Source organism: Eretmochelys imbricata, chromosome 1, assembly GCF_965152235.1.
Source record: "Eretmochelys imbricata isolate rEreImb1 chromosome 1, rEreImb1.hap1, whole genome shotgun sequence".
Lineage (NCBI taxonomy): Eukaryota > Metazoa > Chordata > Testudines > Cheloniidae > Eretmochelys > Eretmochelys imbricata.
Genome location: NC_135572.1, coordinates 329,447,718 through 329,463,357, shown reverse-complemented (window position 1 = coordinate 329,463,357; position 15,640 = coordinate 329,447,718). Strand labels below are relative to the sequence as shown.

The 15,640-nt window shown below is 40.1% G+C and overlaps 1 protein-coding gene across 3 annotated transcripts in view; it reads left to right on the top strand.

The window, feature by feature from the left end:
* The window catches only part of GRAMD4 (GRAM domain containing 4), a 140,855-nt gene that overhangs the window by 37,374 nt on the left and 87,841 nt on the right, over positions 1–15,640 (top strand). For 2 of the 3 annotated variants that reach the window (XM_077834970.1, XM_077834962.1), the window contains exon 2: positions 6,253–6,463. In XM_077834970.1, coding sequence (XP_077691096.1) covers positions 6,253–6,463 — 211 coding nt within the window. Of the gene's footprint in view, positions 1–5,543; positions 5,654–6,252; positions 6,464–15,640 lie in introns of those variants that run through there. The other variant, XM_077834979.1, reaches the window with a different exon arrangement.

Here is a 15,640-nt window from a genome sequence, read left to right as displayed (position 1 = left end):
ACAGGAAGTGGTCACTCTCTTCCAACAAACTCTTGTTAGTCATCATGTGATAGGTTTAACTAATAATATTTTAAACAGATTTGTTTGCCAGAACTGTCTCATGTTTAAGCTTCTTTTTCCCTAGAGATCATTTAAGTGTGTTTATAATCAGTGTCTCTAGAGGGTGAGCAGGGAGCAAGATTTTTTTTTAGTTTAAATTGTAGTTTTAGAAAAAAAGTTCCATACCTCACAACCTTTGTGATTTGCTTTTTGTGACCAAAAGAGTAAGATCATGAACAGGAAGAGTTGTTTGTGTTACATATGTATTGACCCTGGAAATGCCAATGTTATCTTATTGAAGGTCTGGGATAAAGTAATAGAAATCTAGAAAACATGGTTAGTTGAGTACCAGCTGCAGAGTTCAGTGCTAAGACTCCCTTTCTGTCTTTGGCTGAAGTCCAATAACCAGTAATAACATTACTTGTTTGTTAAAATGTATAAAATCAATTTTTCTTAGGGGTTTCTTTGTCAGAATTTTACTTGCCCATCTGGAGTCACACCATGATGGGAGGGTGTCTCTTGCGATTGAACCTGTTGTAAGTTTTTTGGCCAATGCTTATAATTGTTGTTGCTAGGATATAGAATATAGGTGTGTGTATGTGCTTATATTTGTATTTTGGATGTAGCCAACATCAAGTGGCCTTCAGATTAGTAAAGGAATGCTTGGGTGGAAACTGAGTCATGGTAAAAGGAAAATTATTTCCAACACCTTGCATTCTGGGACACTGTTTCTACTTTATTTGGTCACAATGCACACAGTGAAATTCTGGTGCAAAAGGCCCATACGAGCCCCGAACCGCGCTCATGCCCTTTAATGCTGGGCTTGAGAGGTGTAGGAAGTACACCCTTTGTACAGATGTAAAACTAACCCAGAATACTCTCCAGTTTTGGAGATCAATAAAAAACAATAATGCTCACAATCTTCAGTTTTCCCCTTCCCTACTCAGTTTTATGGCTTGGGGAAACTGAGTTCTGTTGCCTTGGGCAAATCACTCGTTATTGCCAGTGGCAGAGTTAGGCAGAACTCTTGACCCTCAGTCTGATCCACTAGATCATGCTGTGCCTCTGATTTTAAGATTCCCTGTGGCCAAAAAGCAGAGGTAGCCAGAAAGGAGGTGCAAGGAAAAATAATGGAAATCTGTAATCCACTTTTAAAGAGATCCTCCACCCAGGGCTGGATTAAGGTAATCTGAAGCCGTAGGCGCACATGGCTCTGCCTCCTTTCTGTGGCCCTCTCCACCATGTAGAGAGGTGGTGGTAGTAGGGAGGATGCCACTTTTGTACTTCAGGAGTGGCAGCAGGTGTTCCCTCTACCTCAGGAATAGCAGATGTCTGTCTATAATGGAAAGGCAGGGATGTCAGCAGGGGGTTCCCCAGTACATACGCCAATATCTGGGTTAAATCTGCCAGACTTGCTGTGTTCTTCTCTTGCTGCTGCATACTGTGCTCGCTTTAGTAGTGACGGGTTCCCCGCAGAAGTGTGTCTTGCAATTAATACCCTATTAAGGTGCATGGGGCAGGTTCTCTTCTTTCTTGAGCCAGCCAACAGTTTCTTGCTGAAAAGTTCCTTTATAGGGAAGCAGGAAGAACCCTTACATAAACAACAATTTTTTATGAAGTTCAGGGAAATCTCAAGACCCCTTATTTAAAGAGTGCAGGATCAGAAGTTTGATTTTTTTTAACTAGTTAATTCAAATTGCATCTCTTTGAAAGCTTCTTGATATTCCTAGATGTCTCTTCTTGTTGAATGTTCTGAAAAATGAAGTGTCCTGCAGCTTGATTCTTAAATTCTGATGCCTTCAAAGATTTAACCTCTGTTTATCTTGCAATGGCAATTAAAAAAAGACAAGAAAATCAGAATAGCTTGAAACTTTTAGTGGCAATGATGTGATAATAAAATAACTACCCTACAGTATAATATAAAGCATCAGGAGTGTTTTTTCGTGGCAGCGTAAGATAGAATTAAGGGCTAAATTTTTTAACTGGGTGGTGAAATGTAGCAATGGAACCTAATTTTAATCACTTAAATATGAGTGACATGATTCTTTCCCCCTTAACCTACTATGCTGAGTGTGATTCAGAAGTCTGTTGCTCTCTATTAATTTCATTGCTCTTGAGAACAGCTGAGGTCTTCGAACTGAGTCATCTGCAGCACACTGTTTTGAACACACTTTTCATGTAAATTACACACTCTGCCACTTTTATTTTGCAATGTGCTTTTTTCCCTAGGGCTTATGTTCTAAAACTAGTCTATTGTAATTGTAAGGAGGAATGTTTCACCACAGAGCCAGTACTGAACTAGTTACCTGTTTCTGAAATTGTAGGTACTTGGTAAGAAATTAGAAATGGGTAAAAACAAAACCATTCATTACATAGTAGTATAATTTAGTTGCTGGACCATGCAGATGTTCTTGACCATGAGAATGTAAATAAAAGAAAATCTAATGGACACAATTTCAAAACAATGTGATAATTAAGCTCATAAATCTCATAAACCACTAGAATTGTGAGTTTGACTCCTTTTGTCATGCTGTGGAAATTTGATGGGCAGTGTAATCTGTTTCCTGTTACCAGAATTAACTTCGCAAAGGGAAAGGTGGGAGGAGGGAAGCTATTTAAACTATATAGTTGCGGGGAAAATATTGCTCTACATCTTTGGTTTTGAGGACTTTATTTTTCAAAATGTGTTTGTAGGAATGGCTTTTTTTGTGTTAAAGTTAATAAATATACACCTGAAAAACTCCATATTAGCAGATATTTCTGGCTTGCTACTGTGTGGTGGTGGGGTTTTGTTTTTGTTTTTTTAAGAAGGTTATTTTCCTATAGTCCTGCATACACAATCCAGCTATCAACTTTGATGCTCCCTAGTGGGGGAAAAATGACTAGAAGCAGTATGAAATTGACAGTGGAGATTGGGACATGCATGGCAAATCTTTTGGGGCAGGGTGGGGGTTTATTGTGCATGTTTGCAATGTATCTGTAATTTACCAGTAAATCTAATTCTACCCTGTGCTCCCATTTTTATAAATATTGCCGAAGTGTTTAGCAGAAGACGTGTTTTCAGTCTGAAGCTTACTTAATTTTCTAGCTTGGGATGTCGAAAGCTGTGAGAAACTAATTTATAATGCTGATCCTGGGAGTCTACCTAAGTGTTGCCATGTTTGTTGACTTCACTTTTTTAGCAGCTAGTTGCAGAAGTATGACACTAGGTGTGTTGTAATCAGACAATGCTGCACTTCTGTATAAAAACCGAGTTTACGTATGTCCTAGTAATGTTGCAAACATAGTTTTCTTAAAGGAATAAATTGTGAAGATGGTTGTAGCCATAAGCAATATTACGGAACCAGAAGTCGGGAGTTCTCCATAGTTTTCAGACCTGTACTGGAAAAAATGCTGCTTTAATTTGTACCACCGTTTTCAGTTTATAACTGAAAAAATCATACTTCTGACCAGTAACATCTTTCCTGAAAAAGAGAGAGGAAAATGACTAAGAACTATTTCCTTTCCTTTTTAACGATCAGCCTGATAAGCTGTTTTGGTCCCTGCCAATGTTTGTACCTTGTGGTAGCCTATTTTTGAGCTTAAAATTTAAATTGAAGACTTATTTTGATCAGCAGAGCAAGTTTGTTAGTATTTTACTTTTAAAATGTCTTGCATTTTCAAAACTACAGGTGGTAATAACCCAATTAAAGGTGGACATATCAATTACAGTGGCAAATTAAGCAACCTGACCATGTTTTAAATAGAGTGGAACCTCAGAGATACAAACACCTCGGGAAGGGACGTTGTTCGTAACTGTGAAATGTTTGTAACTCTGAACAAAATGTTATGGTGGTTCTTTCAAAAGTTTACAACTGAGCATTGACTTAATAAAGTGAAATTTTACTATGCAGAAGAAATATGCTGCCTTTTAACCATATTAATTTAAATGAAACAAGCACAGAAATAGTTTCCTTACCTTGCCATGTCTTTTTTTAAAAAATTTTCCCTTTATTTTTTTAAAAGCTTACATTTAACACAGTACTGTACTGCATATTATTTGTGTTTTTTGTTACTGTTGCTGCCTGATTAGGCAATTCCTGTTCTAAATGAGGTGTGTGGTTAACTGGTGAGTTTGTAACTCTGCTGCTCGTAACTCTGAGGTTCTATTGTATACCTAATGCAGAAATCTGCATTTAAATAACATCAAGCTGCCATTATGCCACTAACAGATGCAAAGAAAATATTTTTGTCAAAAATTCAGTCTTTAAACTTGTTGTGTACCATGAATCAAAACATACATGAAACTAGTGTAGCATAGATTCTTGACCTGTAAGTCTTAGCTTGGAAAAGACTTGTTTTTAATCACAGACGATGTTTTTAATACTCGTTACATGGGTTTCTTACACATCCATTCTCTGCTGTGCCCTCCCCAGCCCATATTTGTTTAATAGGTAAATGTCTTGTAGGCTATGGAAGGGGGTTACTGTGGGACTTTTGTCACTTTCAAATTCTCATCTCTAATGTGTCAGTAGTCTTGTCAACATACTAAAAGGACTTTTGCCATGATATAAATTATGTGCCTTCTAAGACTTCACATCTGCTTTGGAGAGACCAGTTTTTTTAGCTGAGGTGCTATGCTGGGAAAGCAAGGATTGTTTCAGGCTGCTGGAATTTGAAGAGGGGCCTCTGCTGGACTCTTTCTCCAATCTGTATTCCCAATATTATCTAACGTTGTGTTGGAATATGAGGCTGAAGAAGAATAGAACAAGCAGTGTATCATTGCTGAGGGTGACAGTAGGGGCAAGGCAGGTAAGGGAAAACTTGTTGGATAGCAAGGAAGGCTAACTTGTATTAGGCACACTGCATGAGAAGGGGGCAGGGGGCCTCCAGTCCTGACAGGAGATTTTGAAGTGGGGAGGTTCATTTTCCTGAGGATTGGGAGGGAACATTCAGGCTTCTATCTGATACAAAGAGGAGAGGGCCAGGAAGTCTGCCCTGCTCCAGTCTTTCAGTAAACAGCAAATATGCTTGCTTTTGGCTTTGTGAGTCAAGCTGCATCCTGTTCAAAAGAAGCTTTTGAAGTCAAATGCTTTTCTGCCTCAAATAATTGAATCTGTTTTAAGAATTAAACTGTGCTCCCTCAAAAATCAACCTCTCCCACCAAGAAAATATCTTGAGTGTAATGGGTGGATTTTCCCTGTTTAAGTTTAGCCTGGATACAAACTGGAAGGCAAAGCAGTTAAACCTCAGACGTTAATTTTTCCACCCGTGTTTTAAAATATAACAGACATTAGCTGTAGAGATGTTATGGATGGTAACTAACTTATATCTTCGTCTTTGATGAAAGACTGAGTTCACAAATTCTTCACATGTTAATATGATGTCCAAACTGTTCCATTTATAGAAAACTCTTAGCTGTGTGTCTTGCTCAGTTCCATTTTTTCAGTGCTTTTCTTCATGAAATAGAGTTTTTAAAAAATAATGGTTTGACTAATTTCCCCCCCCCCACCACGGAGAAGCAAGAGAGAAGAAGTCTCTCTTAGCAAGGCTTTGTTTCTCTAGAATTCTGTGTGGATCAGCGAGCAGTGGTGGTTTTGGAGATGGATCTGATGACTGCTTGCACAGATTGAATGTAGGTCAATGCCTCTGTTGAATACTCTTAATTTTGATGAAGTCTTTGATTCCAGTTGGTCGTCTAGTAGATTTCTTCAGTAAATCCTATGCAGTATCTATGCAAGTCCTTGAGTAATACTTTAGCAGTGTGCTGGCCTCTAAACTACCAATTTCTTGCTATGATTTGTAAGTCTCTTGAAAAATGTGATCTCAGTTATTCAGTGGAGGAGTGGTATATCTTGATTAGATGTTGCCGCAAATCCGTATGTGTGTGAATTTACCCTCAGAATAGACTTAATAAAAAAGCAGAAAATCCAAATGAAACAAACAAACAAAATCCTTTGTGGGTCACTTGAGTTAGCAGGTTGGTACCTGCTGGGAAAGGTCGCCATCAATTATCAGCTATTAGAAACAGGCTCTGCTCACTGTCATACTTGAAAATAAGTGCTTCTTGGAACGCTAAAGTGTTTCCTTCTATAAATAACTGTTTAACCAGAAAGCACTTGAAAAATGATTAAAAGCACTCTTTGTAATTAGAATGTTTGTATTCAGGCATACTGCAAATGTTTTAATAATAATAATTTAATAAAGCATATTGTTTTCTTTTATTTCTTGTAGGGACTCCAACCGTCATGTTAAGGTAAAGCAGAAAAGTGCAGTGCTGAACATGCTAAAGAGGTTAGACAAAATAAGGTTCAGAGGTCACAGGAGAGATGAGTTCCTTGATTTAGCAGAGTCTCCAAATGCTTCAGATACTGAATGTGGAGATGAAATCCCAGTGAAAATACCTCGAACGTCACTCAGAGAGAATGACGAACTAAGAGACCCTGTAAGTATTCAATCTGGCTACATTTTTAAAGCTATTATCAGATTAAAAAAATAATGGAACATGGTAGCTGTTAATGCTGCTCTCCTGATTTTATTTTATTTTTTTTTGGAAGTAATATTTCAGGATTAAGAAAGCAAATAAGAGGTGCACAGTTTTGAACATGCTCATATTTTTGTAACTCTACTTCAGTTCTTCCTTTTTGTTTGTGGACGTTAAGCCTATTTACTCTAATGGTCCACTGCTATCTATGTCATGGAAGTATAAAGTTGTATTTAAAATGTGGTGTTTCTTTATTCATGCTGTCTGCTCTTGCTTCCCCTGGATTTTGTGGGCCCATAGGTCTATGGATGTAGTTAGCACAGGAAAGGAAGGAGAATGATACTTAGCAACACCAGCTCGGATTTTTCGGGGCAGTTAAGTGGTGGCAGAATGTTAACCAAGTCTCCCTCAACAAACTAACATACTGTGGAGAATGTGGGAGATTTTTGTATTTCTGTGAATATATTTGTCCCTTAATTTACTTGTTTGATGATATTCTGTCTGACTGCCGTTGAGTTAAATCACAGGAGGTTGTTAGGGGAAAACAAATGAAACATTGACAAGGGAAGATACCTCTAGAGAGAACACCAGCAGAACAATGGGGAGAGCAATTGACTGGGAGATACCCATCTGCCTAGCTCCTGCTAGGTCAAAAGGTTTATTTGTCCCAGGCCCAAGCCTAGCATCAGAGAGAGCTAAACCATTAAAGATCCCTGTCTATTGAGAAATGGGGTTGAGTAGGAAGCAGTGCTGGGGGTGAGATTGACACACATTTAGAGAATGCTGCTGGAGCTGGCTTTGTCTCTCCCAGTGCAGGAGTAGGGGTCTCTAGGCTGAGTGGAACTTACCTAAAGCTCATGCACGTTTTGGCTAAGATGCATGTGTTTAGGCCACCTTGTTATTTTAATCCATTTCTCTAACTACTGTATTCCTGTTGGGTAATACATAAACCTTCTGTTTTGAAAAGGCTGCACTGTGTTGCTGCATATGCTTTCTGGTTACAAAGCGCGCACTTTCTCTCTCTCCCCCTCCTCTAAGACTCCTGTAGGGAGCCAAGCCAAATTGGCTCTGCTAAAGGAGCCATGGTGAAATATGGGAGGAGGGGGGCTGAAGCCTAGGGGTCCAGTCTAACAGTAGCAGAGTTGCAGGATGCTTCCTTGAGTGAAGTGGAGACCCACACCCTCTTTCTAGGATGGGTGTACTCACAAGAGACAGCAAAGGGGTATAAGGCATAAATCGCTACGTGAGCCATGATGCATCGACTTGAAACTGCTATATGCCTTTAATCTGAGAAACTCAAAAAGCTTTAAACAGCAATGTCCAGATCTAAAAAGTGCCCTATTCCCATTCAGAATAATAAGAGGTACTGAGGACTTGTGGAAAATCTGGCCATTAAAAATTGCAGTGGCCCTGGGTGGGGGGTGTCACTTTTTAATTCTCTAATGAAATGCAGCAGCCTTTGGTGTGAAACACAAGGCCTGTTTAACACTATGCAGCAGCTGAGGAAGGGAGGTGAAGGACACAGGTCAAGACTTTCAAAAGTTACTAGTGCTTTTGGACACCTCTGTTTATGGGTCCCCAGACTGAGACACATTTTAAAAAAGAGTGACTTTTCAGAAAAGGATGAACATCTGTCATTTGAAAATCAATCCACTTTTAAGGTGTCTCAAATTGAATGTCCACAAATAGTCATCCAAAATCACTAGTTACACTTAAAATTTTTGGCCACTGTGTACGATGTAAATTGCAATGGAAATTTTTTGTAAAGACAAGTTTCCAGAATTGGAGTTGGGCCTGGACACCAGAACTCTCACCCCTTTTATTAAGAAATATGCTGTATTATCTTTATTGACCACCGATGGTCTTTGTTCTTACATGTTATCTGAAATTTGAAATGGTGCTCTCTAACTACTTGCTGGGACACTAGTTCAGTGTTGATGTATTTCTGCTGTACCTGTATGTCCAGTGGTTATCTCTACTCTATCCCATTTACTTAAAGGCTGCTGGCAACCTTACATTAAATCAGGTTAGCTTGATCAGCACAAGGCATGTATTTTTGTATTTTTAATGTAATGTTGCTGATGAAATATAATAATGTGTTGATAAATTCAACAGCTATCTGGCTTTTAAGTAACCATATCTGATCAGATGTCTTGCTATTTCTTTAAAGCATGTCACTTAACTTAAACAGGAATTTGGGTTGTGGATTTTTTTCCCTAAATTTTATGCAACAGTTTAGTTCTGTGTCCTCTTTAAATTACATGGAAATCAATAGCTATGCGTTGCTTTGGGCAGGAAAAGTACACCAGAAAGGGTATCTTTCTTTCTATACAGGGAATTGAGTCATTCTGCATATAAAGTTAAGACTGTACCTCTTCCCATTAGACTTTCTAGGCTGTAAAGCACTCTGGTATGTGCTTATGTTCCGGCAGCTTCATGTTCTCAAAAATGGGCACTTTGCTGTATTTGGTCTATGTAAGAGAGTGTTTCTTTCCATACTGACTATATAAATGCAAGAAAGCTACTCTGATTTTCCTTCTAGGGTTTAGCAGAGTTTCTAGTTAAAATTAAAAGCCTTTTGTTTCTGGCCCTGCTTATGACTAATATGGAACTCCAAACTGCACCTAAGGTGGCAGTGATATTGGCACAAGATAAGAATGTCTGTAATGTTTGTCCTGGGTGACAAATAATCAGATTTATCAGGGAGGAAAGAAATCCTTTTGCTTTTAAGGTACTGGACTGTTAAATGGGGCTAAAATAATTCTCTACCTTATGGGAGTGTGGAGGATATGTACATTAATGGTTTGAGATTCCAATACTACAGTGATCGGGGCTGTATAACTGCTAATCAAAATGTAGGTCCTGCTGTCAAAACTCTTATTAACTGACAAGGTGTGTGTGTGTGTACATGCACGTGTGAGAGAGTGAGGGATAGAGATAAATGGTGCCTGGTTTTAAGGACAGTGGCTGTAAATTGGAGGGATTATTTACCAAATGTGAGTACAGTAGAACCTCAGAGTTAATACCTTGGGAATGGAGGTTGTTTGTAATGCTGAACAAAATGTAATGGTTGCTCTTTCAAACGTTCACCCATTTATCCCTGTATTGACTCAAATTATTGGGCTCGATACAGGAATAAATGGGTGAAATTGAATGGCCTCGGATGTACAGGTAATTAGCAGTGTTCCCTCTAATTTTTCCCACTACTGTGTGGAATAAATTTTGTTATGTGCACCAATATGGTGCAGATAACAAAATTCATGTGGTGGGGTGGGGCCAAGGGGTTTGGAGTGTGGGCCGGGGCTCAGGACTGGAGCAGAGGGTGGGGGTGCAGGCTCTGCGGTAGGGCCAGGGATGAGGGGCTCAGGGCTGGGGCAGAGGGTTGCCGGGGTGAGGGGTCTGGCTGGGGGCGTGGGCTCTGGAATGGGGCTGGGGATGAGGGGATAGGTTCAGTGGGGCTTCCCAGGGCTATGGTGGGGAGAGAGGACTCCCCACCCCCAGCAGCACCTGGGCTGGGGGTGAGGGGGAGGAAAGGTGCCTCTCCCCACCACGGCAGGTCCAGGCCAGACTGGGTCAGGGCCGGGGGAGGTGCGCCTTTCCCCCTGTCGTGGCAGGTTCTATGCTGGGCTGGGTCGGGGTGCTGCGGCAGGTCCAGGGCTTGGGGAGAGCCATCTCTCCCCACCACAGCCCTAAGCACCTGCGTGGCACAGCTTTGTGGGAACTTGGGTAGTCAGACTAGATGATTAACGGTCCCTTTTGGCCTTAAACTCTGTGTTCCAACTCTTTTACCTGAGGAAAAGAAATCTCTCAAGTATCAAAATCCCAAGGTTTGCTGGTAAAGTTTTAAAGAAAGCCCAATCACTGAACTGGTAGAATTCACTGGCTAAATACCTGGAACCAGAATTTGAAGTGCTTACACCAGCCTAGGAGTAGTCTCGTCTGTCAGTGAAGAGAGACTATTTTCTTAATTTCATTCAGGTCGTTTCAGTGAGTAGTTTATTCAAAGTTCAGAAACCAGTTGGTGGCTGAAAAAGAGGGAAAGCTTGTTTCCTCTTCCAATCATGAATAAAAATAAGGTGTGAAGATAAGTTCTTCTAGTTGCAAAATCTTAAAGGTTATGGTGACCAGACATAATAGGATCAATGGATTAACTGCAGATAATCAGTTAACCTTCGCTTAATCAGTTTTAAATGCAAAACATGTTTTGAGAAACTTTACTTATGTATCCAGCACCTTTAAATTAGTTTTAACTAATGAAAAACAACTTTAGAATGCTGTTCCTGTGCCTTAATTGAAGTCCAATTTCCATCCAAACGGAGCTTTGTAATAAAAAATAAAAAAATCATCAATCACCATCAAATAAGAAATGATAATAGAAATGAAACTTAAGAATCTGAGTATGTTGTAAGCTGCATAACTGCTTAAATAAATGTGTGGCTATAGTGTACTATCCTGGTTGGTAATTAGTATCATATTTAGTATGAAAGCTATGTTTAATTGCAAATGTACATGTTATAATGAAAGTGGATGAGTCATTCTGCAAGCAGATAACAAGATTAGCTAACACACCTGAGCTAGTAGTAGTATTAATAGGGGATTTTAACTTCCCTGATATCTCTTGTAAGATTGTTACAGCAAAATATTATATGTCCTGCAAGTTCTTAGCATGTGTAGGGGACAACCTTCTGAGGAAACGACAAGGGGATCATTCATTTTGGATCTGGTTTTGACAAACAGGGATGATTAGTTGCAAACATGAATGTGGTCAGGAACTTGGAAGGAAGTGATCATGGTCTAATAGAATTCAAGATCTTAAGGAATGGAGGACATGAGAACAGCAAAACGAGGACACAAGACTTCAGAAATGCAGACTTTAACCAACTGAGAGAAATAGGAAAGACCCCATTGAAAGAGCAATTAGAAAGAAAAGGAGTCAAAAGGGGCTGGCAGTTTTAAAGATGTAATACTAGAGGCTCAACATCAAGGTACTCTGATGCAGAGGAAAGATAAGAGTCACAAGAGGCCAGTGGCTGCACTAGGAGCTTTTTAGCTATCAAAAAACCTAAAGGGATACCTACAGGAAATGGAAGGAGGGTGATGTCACCAAGGAAGTATACATGGGAATAGCGCGAGTGTGTAAGGACAAAATCAGGAAAGCTAAGGCAAAGAATGTTTGTGACAACAAGAAGGGGTTCTACAAATAAGTCAGGCGAAAAAAAGATAGTGTGGGTCTTCTGCTCAATGGAGAAGGTGAGCTGGTAACGGAAGATGATAGGAAGGCAGGGCTGTTCAATGCCTGTCTTGCTGCAGTCTTCTCACAACAAATAACGTGACTGGACAACTAGCAAAGTTATCATAAACAGTAAAGGGGAAGGGATGCAGATCAGGATAAGTGAAGAACACATCAGAGAGCTTCTGACCAATTTGAATGAATTCAAGTCAGCAGGGCCTGATGCTATTCATCACTGGCTACTGAAGGAATTAGCTGAAGAAATCTCAGAGCCACTGGCAATAATATTTGCAAACTCATGCATGACAGGAGAGGTCCTGGAAGAGTGGAGAAGAGTATTGCCCATCTTTAAAAGGAGGGAAAAGGAGGAGCCAGGGAACTATAGACCAATCAGCCTGACTTCAATACATGGGGAGTTATTCAATTTGCAAATACCTGGAGGATGAAGGGGTAATCACTAGCAACCAGCATGGATTTACTAAGAATAAATCATGCCAAACCAACTTGATTTCCTTCTTTGGTAGGGTAACTGGTTTGGTGGATAGAAGGAATGCAGAGGGACATAATATACCTGGACTTTAGCAAGGCTTTTGACACAGTCCCACATGACATTCTGGTAGGTAAGATGGAGAAATGTGGGCTTGGCAAAACTGCCATTAAGTGGACACATATTTGGTTAACCAATAGCAAACAGAGTAACTATTAATGGAATGGTGTCAGATTGGAGAGAGGTCTCAAGTGGGGTTCCACGGGGATCTGTTGTGGGTCTGGTGTTTAACGTCTTCATTAATGATCTGGATGTAGGAATAGGGAGCACAGTGATCAAATTTGCAGCTGCCACAAAGCTGGGGGGGTTGCCAACTCTTGGGAGGATAGAGCTAAAATTCAAAGGGCTCTTGATAAATTGAAGAAGTGGGCTATAGATAACAAAATGAAATTCAACAAAGGCAAACGTAAGGTGCTACACTTGTGGAAGAAAAATCAAATGCACAAATACAGAATGGAAGATAACTTGCTTGGTAACAACACTGCTGAGAAGGATCTGGGAGTTGTGGTGGATCACAACCTCAACATGAGTCAGCAATGTGATGCTGTTGCAAAAAAAAAAAAAAAAAAAGGCAAATGCAATTTTGGGTTGCATTAAACAGAGGCATAGCATGCAAGTCATGGGAGGTTATAGCACCACTCTACTCGGGTCTGGTTAGGCCTCAGGTGGAGTACTGTGTCCAATTTTGGTCACTAATATATTAGAAAGGGTGTAGAGAAACTGGAAAAGATCCAAGGACCAATGACAAAGATGATCGAAGGGATGGAATGCAATCCATATGCGCAAAGCCTGAAGGAAGTGGGTATATTTCATTTGGAAAAGAGGCGATTAAGGAGGGACATGATAGCCGTCTTCAAACACTTGAAAGACTGTCTAAAAAAAGATGGAGAAAAGTTGTTCTCTCTTGCCACAGAGGGCAGGACAAGAGGCAATGGGTTCAACCTACAGCATAGTTGATTTAGATTAAATCTCAAGAAAAACTACTTAATTGTAAGAACATTAGCACAATGGAACAGACTGCCTAGGGAAGTTGTGAAAGCTCCTTCACTGGAGGTTTTCAAAAGGAGGCTGGATAGCCATCAGTCTTGGATGGTTTAGACACAACAAATCCTGCATCTTGGCAGGGGTTAGACTAGATGACCCTTATGGTCCCTTCTAACCCTATCGTTGTATGATTCTGTGGATACCAGTGAATGAGAATCAACCTTTTTTTGGGAAAATTGATTCAAATTAGTTATTTAAATCAAAGTTTGTTGATAAAAATCACTAATTTAAATCAATTCACCCCGATTGTAACCATGTTGCCTCTCAGTAATCTTTGTGATCAACTAAATAGATTGCGCTGTTTAAATCTCTCAGTGGATGGAGAAAATGCTTTACCTTGAATAATTTTTGTGGCTCCTTTCTGCACTCTTATGTTTCAGAATCCTTTTTAGGAAGTGGACATCTGAACTGTACGCATTATTCCAGTATCTTTCACTAATGCTGTATATGGAGGTAAAATCACTTCCCTACTCTTATTCACTACTCTGCTGTTACATATCCAAGGATCGCGCATTAGTCCTTTTTGCCATGTCATAGTCTGAGCTCATGTTGAGTTTGTGCACTGACTCCTAAATCCTTTTTAGAGCCATTACTTTCCAGGGTACAGTTTCTCATTCTGTAGGTATGGCTTGCATTCCCTATTCCTAGATGGACAGTATAACTTTGCATTTGGTTGTATTAAAATGCATTAAAACATTAGTATTGCTGCTTTGTTTGGTAAGATGCAACCTGTTATAGTGGCTCGGGCTTCAAACTGGAAACAGCAGATCTGCCTTTTATTCCTCAGCTCTGCCACTGACTTGCTGTGACCATGGCCAATGTCTTGACTTCTGTGCTTTAGCTTTTCCTAGCTGTGAAATAAGGTGGTAATGCTTATTCACCTTTGTAAAACTTTTTGTGTCCAAAGGATGGAGAAAACATTTTACAGTGCTAAATGCTGTTTAATGGGATTAATTGATATTTGTGTGCAAAGGAACTGTGGGCAGTTTGGTTGTTGATAATTCATATAGTCTCTTGGAAAAACCAAGGTTCTGTGCAAAACTTATTAAGAACCTGCATTGAATGGACAAAGTGAGACTGCAAATTGATGCTGCTACTTTGTCCTTAACTGGGTACTCTTTTGTACCTGGCATGTCATCTGAAAACACAATGTACACAACTTACAATGAAAGTCCACCACCTGACTCCTAGGATTAAATCTGACTGAGTTATTGTAGTGTATAAAATGTGTAAAAAAATTAGTTGTTGAGCATCACTTTAAATTGAACCTTTAACATTACTGTCCCCAAACTATTTCTACATTGCTCTGAAGGTGCAAAGCACCATGTGAATGCTACTAGTTCTGTAAAATGTCTTTCAGTATTTAATATCTAAACTAGAATAGTATTAGATTTTTGGGGTTGTGTGGCATGCAACAGGGTCCCTAGTTTTAACTTTTTGCTGTTCTTCAAACTCTGGAAATAATTCCAAATTCTACATGTTAATTCAGAGAGTTTTACCAACTTACCCACTTTTCCTTTCAGTTCTCTCTCTCTCTTTTTTTTTAACACATCCCAGAGCCCTTTGTTCCAGACACACCGTCCTTCCAGTCAGAAGTACTGGGCAGTACTTGCCTCCCTTTATAACCAAGGCCACTCTTTGGATGGCCAAGTAGGTTACCTTGAAATGACAAGTGGTATTATCTCCCAAGGGCTTGGTATGCTGCCTTGTCACTCGCTCACATGTTGTTGCCCTCGGTAATAGGAGACCAACTTAAGAATGATGTCAGTATCTAAGAAGGGTTTCTTTAGGTATGTTGGCAACAAGAAGAAAGCCAAGGAAAGTGTGGGCCCCTTCATGAATGAGGGAGGCAACCTAGTGACAGAGGATGTGGAAAAAGCTAATGTACTCAATGGTTTTTTTGCCTCTGTCTTCACTAACAAGGTCAGCTCCCAGACTGCTACGCTGGGCATCACAACATGGGGAATAGATGGCCAGCCCTCTGTGGAGAAAGAGGTGGTTAGGGACTATTTAGAAAAGCTGGACGTGCACAAGTCCATGGGGCCGGATGAGTTGCATCCAAGAGTGCTAAAGGAACTGGCGGCTGTGATTGCAGAGCCATTGGCCATTATCTTTGAAAACTCGTGGCGAACGGGGGAAGTCCCGGATGACTGGAAAAAGGCTAATGTAGTGCCAATCTTTAAAAAAGGGAAGAAGGAGGATCCGGGGAACTACAGGCCAGTCAGCCTCACCTCAGTCCCTGGAAAAATCATGGAGCAGGTCCTCAAAGAATCAATCCTGAGCACTTACATGAGAGGAAAGTGATCAGGAACAGTCA